This window comes from Staurois parvus, unplaced genomic scaffold (assembly GCF_062004578.1).
Source record: "Staurois parvus isolate SC_StPar_1 unplaced genomic scaffold, SC_StPar_1.0 ptg000137l, whole genome shotgun sequence".
NCBI classification, from domain to species: Eukaryota; Metazoa; Chordata; class Amphibia; order Anura; family Ranidae; genus Staurois; species Staurois parvus.
In genome coordinates this window covers 973,237-989,710 of record NW_028317933.1, presented here as the reverse complement: position 1 = coordinate 989,710, position 16,474 = coordinate 973,237, and the positions used below count along the sequence as shown (strand labels likewise).

At 40.1% G+C, this 16,474-nt stretch overlaps 1 protein-coding gene across 1 annotated transcript in view; it reads right to left on the bottom strand.

Annotated features, from left to right (window-relative positions):
* Positions 1 to 16,474, bottom strand: part of NECAB3 (N-terminal EF-hand calcium binding protein 3) — a 128,971-nt gene that overhangs the window by 18,701 nt on the left and 93,796 nt on the right. Inside the window, exons 7-10 of the mRNA XM_089673230.1 lie at positions 15,456 to 15,568; positions 13,826 to 13,905; positions 11,675 to 11,728; positions 5,344 to 5,456 (exon numbers count right to left, since the gene is read on the bottom strand). Coding sequence (XP_089529356.1) covers positions 5,344 to 5,456; positions 11,675 to 11,728; positions 13,826 to 13,905; positions 15,456 to 15,568 — 360 coding nt within the window. The remainder of the gene's footprint in view (positions 1 to 5,343; positions 5,457 to 11,674; positions 11,729 to 13,825; positions 13,906 to 15,455; positions 15,569 to 16,474) is intronic.

Sequence of the window (16,474 nt, the reverse complement as noted above, 5' to 3'; positions counted from 1 at the left end):
CTTTTGTTACAGAATATATGTCTTTTTGATTTTCATGCACAACTCATCCATGGTCCTGGGAAAGCGGTGCTTTCTGCAAAACACATAGTTCCAAGCAACTACCCAAGCAACTGCAAGCTATTACATGCTGGGGGATGCCTTTAACAGTTTTTTGCTTCAAAACCTCTGTATTATGTTATTAAAACAACTTAAAGAAGAAATCCGGGCAAAATTATTATTCTCCCATGCATTGGTGCTGTGCCCACCTACCCAGAGAGGGTATGAACACAGAATACATAAAATATATGGATGTGGACTAAATATTATATCACGTGAAAAAACCAACCATGGGCCCCATAGTACATTTGTATTGATTGGATGGCAATAATAAAAAAAAGATTTTATCTTTTACAAGTTGTATGATATGTACTATTCTTGAGACCACTTTCATTATTTGTACCATGGTTGATCAATATATAGCAGGCATGGTGGTATTCGAGGTGGATGTTTTATGTCTCTTATTTTTTTTCCATTCTACTTCCTCAGTACTTGTTATGTTCTACAAAACTCATATTTATTGCACCTGATTACCTCACATCGTTGTGTTAAGGAAATAATGTGATTACTATTGCCAACACAGTTCATTTATAGAAAGATTATTTCCATTGCAGGTGCTCTCATACATTCCTGAGGTCTCTTATTTTTCCAGTTTGTCCATCATTGTCAATCATGTCATTCAGGGTTATACCACACAATGAACTGATTTATATACGTATATGAACAGTCACAAAAATATTAGCACTGCTTCCTTTTTTTGCAAGTGAAATTTCATAAAGTCTCCATTCACACTATTGCGATTTGTTGTGCATTTGCCGTCATGCTACCATGGATGATCATAGAAATGACATTATTCTCTATGGCCCCCCATTTACGTCAATGCACTGTGGTGCAGTGTGATTTTTGAAAAGTTGAATGTGCTTCTTTTTTGTTGCATTCTTGGGGAAGGTTTGTGCTTAACATCCAGTCTGTGCCTCCTAGCACCAATGGTGTCAAAGCAGATATTGCTGGTTATTGGCCAAAACAAAAACACATGAAACCCACATAAAAATGCATATAAACGCAATTTTAAAAAAAGCTCTAAAAGAAGCAGGAATATGCAGCAACCTACTGTGCTGAAAAATTTACTGCAATGCAGCGGTGTGAACTGACACCATAGCAAATAGGGCAAATAGCCTTGACTTTGCCTTGGAACCATTGTACAGCGTAGCCCAAGGCAAATGGTATGAACAATGTTGACCAACTCCCAACTGTTCCAAGCATCAGCTACTCTTTCTATAAAATAATACTTTGTAGGTTAGTCTTAAACTTTTCTCCTGCTAGTTTAAGTCATGTTCTCGTGTTTTAGATCTTAGCTTCCTACTGAAAATTCCAAACAACACCAAAGACCAATGAGAGACTTGAGTTATGCCAACCAGGATCTTGTTTATACACAAGGATTCACAAACTGCATTAAAACCCTATTATTTTTTATTAAAGCCAACATTATTTATCTCATAACATTTGTGAAGAAAGAACTTTCACAATGCATCAGATAAAAGCAATAAGTAACAATGCTTCAAGCTGCTTCAAGCCGTCATAAAGGTCAAGCATCGAAGCTCCTGAAGAATAGCATGCTGGAATTATGTGGAAAACAAAGAACCTATTGATCAGTTTGTCTCTATGACTTTTATGATGAGGATGGACTGGGAGCCCCTGCTGCCACTGGGATATACACATTTTGGTTACCATTTCGATATACTGGGCATTTATTAATGATATTGAATCACGCCTATATTGTCTAAACTCGAGCCCCATGTAGAAGATTTTGACCATTAGATCACCTGCTGACCTTTGGCTATATGCAGGTGTTTCTATCTGAGAGAAAGTGGCCTCCAGTTTGGTGTATCAGGATATACCTCTATGGAAAATGCTCACATGATGTGAATTCCAGTGGATTGCAGTGTTTCTTTTCTTTGACAGAGCAACTGTAGGTTCCAGTGTATTGATCCTTTCACATGTGCTTCTGAAGAAGATCTTTTGAAACATGTCGAGTCTACACGTGATATGTACTGGAATCTATAAATCAGTGGTCTGCATACTGTGGCCTGGGGGCTAGATGTGGCCTTTTGCTAGCCTTTATCTGGCCCTTGGGGCACTATTCCTCCCATGGATACTAACAATGGAGCACTATTCCTCTCACTGACACCAATGATGGGACACCATTCCTCTCACTGATACCAATAAGGGGCACTATTCCTCCCACTGATACCAACAATGAAGCACTATTCCTTCTACTGACACCAATAATGGGGCACTATTCCTTCTACTGACACCAACAATGGGGCACTATTCTTTCCACTGACACCAACAATGGGGCACCAGGGGCAGACTGACAACTCATGGGGCCCCCGGGTAATAGGGGATCATAGGGCCCCTGTGTCCTTGCCCAAACTAAAAAAATCCTATGAAAAAGGTACCAGGGGCATCTCATGGGGCCCCCTACTGACCCCAGGCCCTCGGGCAGTGCCCGAGTTTCCAAATGGTCTGTCCGCCCCTGTGGGGCACTATTCTTACCACTGACACCAATGATGGCATTATTTACTCCCACTGATGCGGGGCATTTTCTACTCCCAAAGGCCACAGTCCGGCCCCCCTAAAGTCTGAAGGACAGTAAAATGGTTCTTTATTCAGAAAGTTTAGAGATCCCCGTTATACATGATGTGAACCTCGCAGCAGAGAGTATATTAACATGTGTTGTATTGTTTTCATGAGATTGAGTAAACTGTTTTTATAATACTCTGTTTCTATATGGTCCACAAAAAGTCCATGATTACCAAATAGAATCTTGTTAAATGTATGATTATAAGGACATGGGCATATAGCACACACAGTCTTGGTTTCAACAATATAAGGTCCTGAAGAATCGGCCTTATCCCCAAAACATGCAGACCAAAGAGAGCTATAACTATGAGGTTGGAAACTGTTACGACGGCTTGAACCATTGTTACTTATTGTTTTTATCTGATGCATTGTGAATGTTCTTTCTTCACCAATTTCATGAGACAAACAATTTTAGCTTTAATAAAAAAAAAATATGTTTTTAATAGGAATTTGTGAACCCTTGTGTATAAATGAGATCCCATTTGGCATAAGTAAAGTCTCTCATCAGTCTTTGATGTTATTTGGTATATGTTTTCGGTAATGCCCCCCAGGTTATCAATATACTATTACAGATACTTATACAGCACCATCAATTTACACGGCGGTTTACATATATATTGTACATTCACATCAGTACCTGCCCTGAAGGAGCTTACAATCTAAGGTGCCTAATACACATTCATACATACACATACTAGGGCCAATTTAGGCAGGAGCCAGTTAACCTACAAACATGTCTTTGGAGTGTGGGAGGATGAGTACCCAGAAAGGCACAAGAAGAACATGCAAACTCTAGGTAGGTATGCTGTGGTTGGGATTTGAACCAACAACCCTAGCTGCTGCATTTTGAACATGTTACATGTTCCACCATAAAAACAGGTGGAACATGTAACATATCTCCTAAGGAGAACGTATCCTTTAAAGGTTTCAGTCATGTCCCCCTTTCCCTTTTTTCCTCCAGACTGTACATATTAACCATTTCCATACCAGGCACTAAATAACTTAGTAAGCAAGGCATGCTTTGCAAACTGCATGTCGAGATTCACCCAGTATTAACCACTTCCATACCGTGCAATTTTACCCCCTTCCTGCCCAGGCCATTTTTCAGGTTTCAGCGCTGTCACACTTTGAATGACAATTGCGCGGTCATACAACATTGTACCCAAACTAAAATTGTATAATTTTCTTTACACAACTAGAGCTTTCTTTTGGTGGTGTTTAATCACCACCAGGGTTTTTATTTTTTGCTAAATTAACAAAAAAAGACCGAAAATCTTGAAAAAAAAACACGTTTTTCTTTGTTTCTGTTATAAAAGTTTGCAAATAAATAATTGTTCTTTATAAATTTAGGCCGAGATGTATTCTGCTACATGTCTTTGGTGAAAATAACCCAAATTAGGATGTATTATTTAGTTTAGAGTTATAGTTATAGAGTTCACAAACTATGGTATAGATCTGAAAATTGATCAATGCTGAAGTACTGACAGCCAATCTAATTTCTTGAGGTCCAAGAATGTCAGAACAGTACAGATATCCCCCAAATGACCCCTTTTTGCAAAATAGACAGTCCGACGTACTTCATAAGAGGAATGGCAAGTTTTTTGAAGTTGTATTTTTTTTGTCAGAATTTTTCGGAAAATGAAAAAATTAAAAAAATTATTTTCACTATTTTTTTTTACATACTGTCACCAGTGCAGTACAGCGTCATCATATAACTGGCATGGTGGTGATCAGGGACACTGACTGGTGACAGTATGAAAAAAAAAGAAAATTTTAAAAAAAATTTATTTTTTTTTATTATTTTAAATTTTTTATTACATTTTGTTTTCTTTTTTTTAAGATTTTTTTTCATATTTCACTATGACCAAAGTAGTACAATGTTACCATAGTAACATTGTACTACTTTGGGGAAGTGATCAGTATTTTTTATTTTTTTTTACACAAATTGCTTATAGTAAAGAATTACTTTACTATAGCATTTACCTGAATGACATCGATTCATTCAGGGCTTTTTTTTTTTTCTTGTGCTTAGCTGTGATTTGGCCACGGCTAATCACATGACACAGCTGGGCTGTGATTGGCCCAGCTTGTGCATGTGATCGCTGTGACCATTCACAGCTAGGCACACTAGTATACAATGGATGGCATGAATGAAGCCATTCATTGTATACAACTGTCATGTGACCTGCTGTGATTGGCTGTGATTGACAGGTCACAGGGTACCGGCAACAGGGCCGGTACTCAGATCTGTCATCGGCCGTGTCTGAGGTACACGGCCGGTGACAGATCGCGCCGCTGCGCGGCTCTGTAGGGGCGCAAACTGCGCATGTCCGGGCCGGCCGCCATCTCGCCATAGGAGGGAAATGGTTAAGTTCCTGAAGTCTCTCCTGATATGGTTTACCCCTTAGACCTTTGCCCATTTTTTTTGCCCATCTCTGGACTCGTTCTATTTTATCAATATCTTTCTGTAACTGAGGTCTCCAGAACTGGACACAGTATTCTAAATGATGTCTAACTAAAGATTTTTTCAATGTAGACTAACCTATTTGTATATGGACTGAGCAAAGCCCACATGAAAGAACATCTATCCAAATAAGTCAGCTGTGAAATTATTCATTAAAATGTTACAATGGAAGTCCAGAGATAGAAACCTAGTGTCCTTACTGTAAACATTGTTCCTGTGTAGCGGTGAATTCTTCGTAGCTCCTTAGGGAGGCCTTAAATTGATCCACCCGAACTTCAGCGACAGGTAGTTGTCTCTGGGCCACCAGGATATACTGAAACAAAAGAAAAGTGCAACAATGACAGATGAACTAACAATGAGAATTACATCTTGGATGGATTATATTTCTTTATTGTTATCTTTCATTTCATTCATTTATTTTTTGAGATTTATCTAGTAATGTTAGAGCAGTGTTTCTTTTTTCATGGCACCCTTTAAAAGTATGTAAAACCTCAAGGCACTTCAGTATAAAAAAGCAGTCCCACTAGATTAGAAAACTAGTCCTGATTGTACAAAAGGGGTCAGAGAAGTGTAGTGTACAGTGTGTAAGGGTCAGGAGTAAAAGTATTGTGCCGAGTGTTGGGGTCAAGGGTAAAATTCATGTACTGAATGTAGGGGGTCAGGAGTAAAAGTAATGTACAGAATTTAGGGGTCCGGAGCAAAAGTAACGTACTAAGTGCAGGGGTCAGGAGTAAAAGTATCATGCAGGGTGTGGGTGTCAGGAGTAAAAATGAATGTACAGAGTGTAGGAGTCAGGAGAAATGTAATGTACAGAGTGTAGGGATCAGAAGTGTGCAACGTACAGAGTAGAGGTATCAGGAGTAAAAGTAACATACAGAGTATAGGATTCAGGAGTAAAAGTAACGTACAGAGTTTAGGGATCAAGAGTACAATATGCAGAGTGTAGGGGTCAGGAGTAAAAGTAATGCACAGAATGTAAGGGTCAGAAGTGTGCAACATACAGAGTATAGGGGTCAGGCACATTACTACTCAGTACATTTGAAAATGCCATTACAGACTTGCCCTCCACTCCACTGCCTTGGCCTACAAGACTCTGCTCTCTCCCGGTTCTCCTCCTATCACAGCTCTCCTTCACTGTCACCTACAACTCTGTCCCCTGCACTCCACTTCCTCTTTCTGTAGGGATCCCATAAGACTCTCATCTTGGACCCCTTCTTTTCTCTATCTACACCTCCTCTCTTGGTCACTTGATGAACTTGGCATCCAATACCATCTCTATTCTGATGACATCCAATCGATCACTTTGCTCCTCACCTCACTCCTTCAGTCTCCTCTTGCTTTACTAACCTAACAGAAATATCAACATGGATGTCACACCACTTCCTCAAACTAAACCTTTCTAAAACTGAGCTTGTAATATTCCTCCCCGTCCTTGCCCTCCTCTCTTACTTTTCCATATAGATCAATTTATGACTTTTCCATAAAGTCCCTCTCCTCACGCCAGGGTACTAGGTGTAATCCTGAATTCTGATCTCTCCTTTCAGCCCCAAATCCAATCACTGTCCAAATTTTGTAGACTTCACCTCCATAACATCTCTAAAATTCCCCCCTTTTTAACTAATAAAACCACCAAGCTCCTCATTCACTTCCTTGTTATCTCTCGCCTTGCAGCTCCCTTCTCTAAGGCGTATCTCTACACAGGCTATCCCCCTTCAGTCTATCATGAATGCTGTTGCCAGACTCATCCACCTTACCAACCACTCAATGTCTGCCACTCCTCTCTGCTAAACCTCCACTGTCTTCTGATTGCCAAGCAAATTAAATTAAAAATACTAACCACAACTTACAAAGCCTTCCACAACTCTGCCCCAAGCTACATCCAATCTTGTCTCCAAATATCATCCAAACCATTTCTCCACAACTTCCACGACCTCCTGTTCTCTATCTCTCTTGTCTCTTCCTTCCATGCTTATCTCCAGGACTTCTCTAGAGCCTCTCCCATCCTCTGGAACTCTCTACATCAATATGTCTGGCTATTTCCTACTCTGGCTACCTTTAGGAGGTCCCTGAAAACTCATCTCATCAGGGAAGAGTGTCCCACCTCTGTCTGACAACTGACCTTTTAATACTTCCATCAGCTCATCCCTCACAATTATTACTTTTTGTACCACTTGCCCTACCTTATTAGATTGTAAGCTCTTATGAGCAGGGCCCTCTATTTATTGTATTGTAACTGTACTGTCTCCCTTTATATTGTAAAGCACTAACTATACTACAAACTGTTGGCACTATATTACTGTATAATAATAATAATAATAATAATAATAAAAAAATTAATATAATTTCAGTTGGGAATGAGCTAATTTAAAAAAATGTCATGGTGACTGGCTCTAGATATTAGAATTTCTTACTCCGATTGGTATAAACAGACAAGTTTTGGTAGTTTGGCAGAAGATTTTCTATTTCAGCAGAGCTTCCTTGTTGGTCAGACTGTGTTATGGGTGTTTGGCAAACACAATATCGATACGCATGTACTCTACGTTTATGATGCATAAACCTGAAATCTTGATTTCCTGCCTGTGTTTAGTGACATTTCTTGTACCTGGAATGTTTTAAGATTTTTCTACTTTAATGGTTTTGAATGACAATTATTCAGTCATGTAGACAGAGATTTCTTTTGGTGATATTTGGTGTTCACCCAGACAACGATCTGCCAGCGAAGTGAAACCCTTATCTCCATTATCAAGGGGATACAGCCATTAGGACTTGGTGAGTAGCCCAGCACCAGTGCAGCCTCCAGGACAGAGGATCATTTGGCTGTTGAAAAGACATCCAAGGTCAACAGGACCCAGGAGCTGGACTCTACCAATAACCGTAGGAAGAGGAGAAGCCAACAGCCACAGTTAACCCTATCGCCCCCACATGGAGGTAGCCAGATGCCACAGTTCCAACAGATGAGCTGATGGGGAGTGATAGTGGTGGGTTTTGGCTGGCAGCTAATTCACCTGCAGTCTAATTCAGCTGTCAGGACCTGTGACTTTGACTTTAGAGGCAGCATCCTTGAGTTGTCCCAAATTGAACTGTCGCTTAGGTTAAAGTGTAACTACTTTCTACAAAATTTGTTCCTTATTCAGTTGCATCTTGAAGGAGGAGGAAACACCAAAAAATGCCCTGATGTTGTTCAAAGTTGGGTGAATTGTTGCCTGTGGCAGAGGATAACGATTTGCCAGGAGAGGCTTCATGTGTCCTGTTCTGCAGAGGGAGGAAACTAAAATGTTTCTCCAACATGTTCTGCAAGTTCCCAAGTTCTACTAACTTGGGAACTTGAACTGAACTGTTGCTCTAAAAAAAAAATGGCAACCACTTTGCTCTAAATCCTTCTCCTTTCAATTCTGCAACCTAAGGGGAGGGTGCTTCAGCCCATTTTCAGATGCTGAGCTAGAGTCAAGCTCATCACTATAACAGGGGGTGATGGCTTACCACCAAAGAAATGTGCCCAAAGGAAAAGCCTTTATGAAGATGTTCTACAGCTGCTATATGAACTGAACTATTACCCAGCATAGGGGGCAATCTCTTTACTACCAAGGGAGTTTCTGTTGCTGAGTTGTCACTTTGAGTGTGGGTCAACTCTGCAAAGGGAGTGGAGTTCCTTTGCAACTAAGTTTTACAAATGTCCTGCCAGTTCTTCATTTTATTCCAATCTGTGAAGCTGGACCAAACTGCTGCCTAACATAGGTTGCAACGCTTTGGGCTTGAAACCAAGTCATCAGTTATCCAGAGACTGCTACTGGCTCAGCAGTGACCTACCAAGGAAACTCTATTTGAAGCTTGTTTACACATGGGGCAATAGATGTCCCCCTTTCTTCAGAAAATGCAATCTGGCCTTTCTGGCAGGGGGTGGCAATTTAAAGGAGAGCTTGTGCTCCTAAGATGGCAGCTTTGGGGTCCAGGTCCATGTCGGTTGAGCTAAACTCAGCATTTCTGCACATGGTTATGGACTTTGGCTAGCAAGGCCAAAACCCACATCTTTATAGAACTTCTGAAAATATTTTGCTATGTTCTCAAATGTCCTTAGCTAGGGAATGATACTGCATAGAAGGTCTTGTAAATACATGGAATTTTAGATAGGCTAGCTTGGTTAGGATGCCTGTTTCTGTTTTGTTTTTCAGGGCTCTGAAAGACTCTACAAAACAAGATTTGGCTTCAATATACATATTTTGATTGTGTATAGCTTTATTGCTGGAAACGCTCCTTCCGCCCATTAGTATTTGTCTGGTATAGTGATTTATGTGCTTTAGAGTAGATTGTGCACACCTGCATTAGTGTTACATTTAGATATAACCAGGGGTGGACTGACCATTCGAGCACTCGGGCACTGCCCGAGGACCCGGGGTCAGTAGGGCGCCCCATGAGATGCCCCTGGTACCTTTCATTGGCTTTTTCATGGGCTTTTTTGGGTGTGGGTGAGGACACGGGGGCCCCATGATCCCCTATTGCTCGGGGGCCCCATGAGTTTTCAGTCCGCCCCTGGATATAACATTTATGGTCGAGAATGTTATGTTTAATATCGTGAACTTTTGGAGGGTTATCCCTTTGGGGATAATAATTCAATCTTCACACTGTTAAGTAGATTGTACATATTTGTTTGGTAGGATGTACTAACTTTGCATGCTTCTAGGTGAAGACTGTTGAACTTTGGTTTCAGTACTAACCTATAGCTGTAAATACTTGTGTGTTTAGATAGTAATATGGATTTAGCTAGGATAAGCTGTAAATAGTGCTATAAGATTTCTGGATAAGAAAAGTATATATTTGTTAGGTCATCCCACCGCTCCATTCCACAAGGCGTTTGGTAACTGTTAACCTCCCTTTGCCCCCTTCAAATTTGTGGGATACTCCACTTAGCTTTTTGTAAGTATTTTGTGTTAGGAGCCTTAAGCTCAGGCCAGTTAGGACATGGCTTATTTTTGGAGGGGGTGAAAGTAGCACCCTCCTAGATAGATGCTAGATTTACATAGATTTAGTGCTGGCTCACTGTGTTCAGTGGGACGCTATTTTTGTTTTCTAGGTAAATTTAGCTTGGCTGTAATCTGTGTGGTTGTAATTATTGTGTTAGGTAAATTTAGTTGTGCTCACTGTAATCAGTGCAGCTGCATGTGATTAGTTCAATCTGCTCAGTGTTTCAGCTGCTGCCAGTTTGCCTGCTTCCTCTGTTTTCTAGAGAGCAGTAGAATAATCTGGAAAATAGATGTGGAGCAATGCAAAAAACAGTATGAATATTTATACAGCCCTTGCCAATCCCAGGAAAGTTGGCCCTGAAGACTGCTAGGAATCTGTATAAATACTCTGAGACAAAAATCTTCTTATATATTGCCATATATTTGAAATACTACAATTTTGGCCATATTCAATATATATATATATATATATATATATATACACAAATATATATACATACATACATACACTGCATTTTGAACTGCTTTTTTATTACAAAATATATGAACAATATTTTTAAAAATACATTTCAAATATCCTGTATGTCTTTAAAAATACAAATCTACATTTTTGGAATGCATTTACAAATATATGTAAAAATATATGTTAAAATTACTTTTTTATATGTTAAATAAAATCTGAAGAATATATTTAAAAATATATATTTTTAAAAAAATATATATATAGTTTAAATATATTCTTCAGATTTGTTTTAACATATAAAAAAGTAATTTTAACATTTTTTTAAATATATTCTTCAGATTTTTTTTAACATATAAAAAAGTAATTTTAACATATATTTTTACATATATTTGTAAATGCATTCCAAAAATGTAGATTTGTATTTGTAAAGACATACAGTATATTTGAAATGTATTTTTAAAACTATTTTTCATATATTTTGTATATGTAAAAATATATGTTAAAATTACTTTTTTATATGTTAAATAAAATCTGAAGAATATATTTAAAAATTTAAATTTTTAAAAAATATATATATAGTTTAAATATATTCTTCAGATTTTTTTTAACATATAAAAAAGTAATTTTAAATTTTTTTTTAAATATATTTGTAAATGCATTCCAAAAATGTAGATTTGTATTTGTAAAGACATACAGTATATTTGAAATGTATTTTTAAAACTATTTTTCATATATTTTGTAATAAAAATGCATTTCCGCATGCAGTGTGTGTGTATATATATATATATATATATATATATATATATTTATTTATTTTTTTTTAAATATATTGAATATGGCCAAAATGGTAGTAGTTCAAATATATGGCAATATATTTGGGAAGAATATTTTACAAATATATTTCAAATATATTTTTCTTCCATGTGGGTAGGTAACAACTAATCACTATTTCACTATTTTCACTATGTTTTCACTAGTGAAATGTACAAGACATATAAGAACCCGCAGGCAGACTCAGCTGACCAGACTTTACCTATAAACAAAATCACTGTTGGGTGGGCTGGCCATTTCCTGTAAATGATTCTGTAAGAAGCTTTGAAGACAACTTACCATTTGTGTGGTACTGGAAGTTACCTCTGCGTGACCAGGTTGTAGTCGAGGACTCTGCAAGTATAAGCAATATTTGAACATTTAAAAAATTGGTAAAATTGTGACGGCTTGGTTCTATTGATGTACTACTTTTGTTGTTTTAAAGCTGAACTCCAGGATAAGCAAATATTGTCTAAATACAAGAGTTATATGTATTCTTAGTGAACATTGCTTTGCTTTGTGTATTTCTTCTAGATGTGTGTAGTATTCCAGTGTGAAAATGTACCTCCGTGCAGGAACTTCCTGTAATAAAGACCGGTCACTGCTGATCTCTCTCCTTGTGCAAGGTGACTGGTCTTGTCTCCGCCCCTCCAGTAGTTTTCTGCAGACAGCCTTTAGTTGGTGGGGCCTGCTGGGCCCCTCCCACAGATCTACACAGGCTTTGTACAGCACAGTGATGATGTTACTGCCAATTTTTCAATGTAATACTAGGGTTTGCAGAGCCATTAAGTGCACACAAATGGATTTATAGTATTTGTGGTCATTGAGGAATATATTTAAAGGATAAATTTGCTTTTGTTCACCTTTTTTTTCTAACTCCCAGCCCCCCATGTACCAATATAGCATTAATGTAATTCTTTTGTAGAAATTCAAAAGCTTTCCATTTTTTTACCCACCTTTATGTCAGTGTCCAAATGGCTGTACAATAAGCTCTTCCATTACCTCTGCCCTATTTCCTGCAGCGACTTTAGGCCATGACACATGAAGGCGTTGACCGGCTGACCTCATCAGCACACACCCTGCATCATCGACCCTCCTACCTACCACCCACTTCCATGTGCATGAATATTAAATGAAAAGCAATCAATCAGTGATCACTGTTCTCACTAAATACACAGGCATTCATTTTTATCTTTCATCTTGCATAGATCATTCATTTGGCATAGTGTCCTGACAGATTACCGCCTATGTGGATAGAGCTTTAGTATTGAACACAGGAAAATTGTGTTCTGGGTTCTGTAAAGTTCACATATACTATACATTCTGATTGTACAATCTCCTTTAGATCTACCATCAACTATGTAGTGCAAGGGCGCCTGATTGTATACAGAGTGATTGGGTAGATAGGTGGTGTAACGATTGTGCGCAGTAGAGACATGGATGGGAACAGCCATCTTGTTAAGGTCTCAGCATTTTGGTTTCATGAGCAGTGCTCCTACACCCCCCCCCCCCCTTTGCAAACTATGGAATTTGTAGCTGTAACTTTTAACAAACTTCAAAAAAAAACCCTATCTTAATTAAAACACAGAGCTGGCCAGTCTGTAAACAGCTAATTAGTCTTAGCAGGATGTCTGTTTCCACTAACCATGGAAAACACTTTCCTCTGCCCTATCGTAAAACAATAACTCGAGTTTAGGATCTGCTCGTGTACATGAGCCCTAAGGCTTTTGATGCAAACTAAAGAATCCCTGTCTCTTAAAGTGCTATTGTATATAATAATCATCTGAATATACCTGTCTGTGGTGACAGTGTGTGTTACAGACATTTATTGTTCACATTTGTTCTTGCTAACATTTTGAAGGGTTGATAGTCCCAAACAGGGGCAGACTGACCATTTGGAAACTCGGGCACTGCCCGAGGGCCGGGGTCAGTAGGGGGCCCCATGAGATGCCCCTGGTACCTTTTTCATAGGCTTTTTTGAGTTTGGGCAAGGACACAGGGGCCCCATGATCCTCTATTGCCCGGGGGCCCCATGAGTTGTCAGTCCACCCCTGGTCCCAAAACTATCTGGTGGCAGTTTGGAGTGTGAAGGGTTAATTGTGTAATTAATTAACCAAGTAACAATCGCTCTCAGGCTGTTGGCACATAGATTGTGGTCCCGCGAGCTGGAAAATCTCTGTGCAGGGTGCAGCTGAGAGTGGAATTGTTATGCAAGTGACAGCGCAGTGTGAGATTGGCTGGTCCTTTGTCAGGAGTTGGTGAGAAGGGCAGGGGTTGGGCACCACGTTCTTCACAGGTGGGTCCTCCTATTTCATAGTTCTGGAAAATCAAAAGGAAATTGTACAGAGGTTGTACAATCAGATTGCAAGAACAAAGGTTAACTTATTCTTTAAGGGAAAGCTCCTGCCTGGAGTTCAGTTTAAATGTTCCTGGTTATCAGTGATTACATACCGTACACTCCAGCTTGTCAATCAGCTGCTCTAAGCGATTGATCTGTACAGACCACTGGGTCTCCCCATCCACAGGCAGGCCTAGAAGAGACACAAGAAAACTTATACAGAGTCATCAACACATGACAGAAACTGCCTTGTGTATGAATGAAATGAAAGAATCAGAATTTGCCTTTCATGTTTCAACATTACAGAAGAAAGAATGTGATTGGATGCTATGGCCAAAATACACTATATTGCCAAAAGTATTGGGACGCCTGCCTTTACACACACATGAACTTTAATGGCATCTCAGTCTTAGTCCGTAGGGTTCAATATTGAGTTGGCCCCGCCCTTTGCAGCTATAACAGCTTCAACTCTTCTGGGAAGGCTGTCTACAAGGTTTAGGAGTGTGTCTATGGGAATGTTTGACCATTCTTCCAGAAGTACATTTGTGAGGTCAGGCACTGATGTCAGACGAGAAGGTCTGGCTCACAGTCTCCACTCTAATTCATCCCAAAGGTGTTCTATTGGGTTGAGGTCAGGACTCTGTGCAGGCCAGTCAAGTTCCTCCACCCCAAACTCACTCATCCATGTCTTTATGGACCTTGTTTTGTGCACTGGAGCGCAGTCATGTTGGAACAGGAAGGGGCCATCCCCAAACTTTTCCCAGAAAGTTGGGAGCATGAAATTGTCCAAAATGTGTTGGTATGCTGACGCCTTAAGTGTCCCCTTCACTGGAACTAAGGGGCCAGGCCCAACCTCTGAAAAACAGCCCCACACCATAATCCCCCCTCCACCAAACTCTGCACTTGGCACAATGCAGTCAGGCAAGTACCGTTCTCCTGGAAACCACCAAATCCAGACACGTCCATCGGATTGTCAGACAGAGAAGCGTGATTGGTCACTCCAGAGCACATGTCCCCACTGCTTTAGAGTCCAGTGGCGCCGTGCTTTACACCACTGCATCCGACGCTTTGCATTGCACTTGGTGATGTAAGGCTTGGGTGCAGCTGCTCGGCCATGGAAACCCATTCCAGGAAGCTTCCTCTATACACTGTTGTTGTGCTAATATGAAGGCCGTTCGATGTTTGGAGGTTTTTAGCTATTGACTCTGCAGACAGATGACAACTTCTCCGCACTGTGCGCTTCAGCATGCGCTGACCCCACTCTGTTATTTTACGTGACCTACCACTTCGTGGCTGAGTTGTTGTTCCCAGTTGCTTCCACTTTGTTATAATACCACTAACAGTTGACCGTGGAATATTTAGTAGCCAGGAAATGTCACGGATGGACTTATTGCACAGGTGACAACCTATCACGGGACCACACTGGAATTCACTGAGCTCCTGAGAGCGACCCATTCTTTCACAAATGTTTGTAGAAGCAGTCTACATGACTTGAATCCAATGATTTGGAGGGGTGTTCCAATACTTTTGGCAATATAGTGTACATTATTATTATTATACAGGATTTATATGGCGCCAACAGTTTGCGCAGTGCTTTACAATATAATGGGAGACAATACAATTACAATACATTTCAGTACAGGAGGAATCGGAGGGCCCTGCTTGGTTAGCTTACAATCTAAATTATTTGAATCCTGAAGACACTTTCAAACTTGAGACCAATAGTGACAGGTGATTCCATACCATTGGCCAGTATTCCGGAATAAGAATCTGTAGACAGGGGACACACAGATTTGTGGGACCGGCGTGGGCATCTGCGACCAGCTTGCTTAGGTTCTGCCTGTTTGGCATCCTGTCTTGAAGTGAAAAGAATATGTGATTAATATAGATACAATGCTGAGTTGGTCTAAGGCCTCATACACACAGGACATTTTGAAAACTCTCCTTTCCTCTTGCTTTTCCGCCTGGCAGCAGCATTTTTGCAGAAAAAAAAGCCTGGCACTTGTACAAGCATTTAGGTGTGTCACAGGCATCAAGCACGTGGGCAGCCCAGTGGATACATGGTTAGCACTTTCACCTGGCAGTACTAGGGTTGTTGGTTTGAATCCAAACTATGGCACCACCTGCCTGGAGTTTCCATGTTCTCCCTGTGCCTGTGTGGGTTTCCTCCCTCACTCCAAAGACATGCTGCTAGGTTAATTGTCTCCTGCCTGGAGTTTGCATGTTCTCCCTGTGCCTGCATGGGTTTCTTCCAGATACTCCGGTTTCCTCCCACACTCCAAAGACATGCTGGTAGGTTAATTGGCTCCTGTCTAAATTGGTCCTAGTATGTGTATGTATGAATGTGAGTTAGGGACCTTAGATTGTACGCCCCTTGAGGGTTAGGGACTTTAGATTGTACAACCCTTGAGGGTTAGTGACTGATGTCAGTGTACAAGCACTGTGTAAATTGACAGTGCTATAAACATACCTGTAATAAAAATAAATACATTTCATTGGCCAGAATAGTAACTTATTCTGGCTACTGAAACAAATTAACGCCCAAGCGTTTACTGTGTGCTTACATGCGTCAAGCGTTTTTTTTCTGCCAAAACGCTGCTGCTCCTGGATGCACTGGCAGAGGGTTCTTTTTCTTGCCTTTAAACTCTCCTGCCACTAAAAGCTGCAAAACATGGACACATAGGCTAACATGGAGGGGTGTTTGGAAGCAGGAAAAAAAATGCCTGACACCCTGAAAAGCGGCAGTAAAAACATCCTGTGTG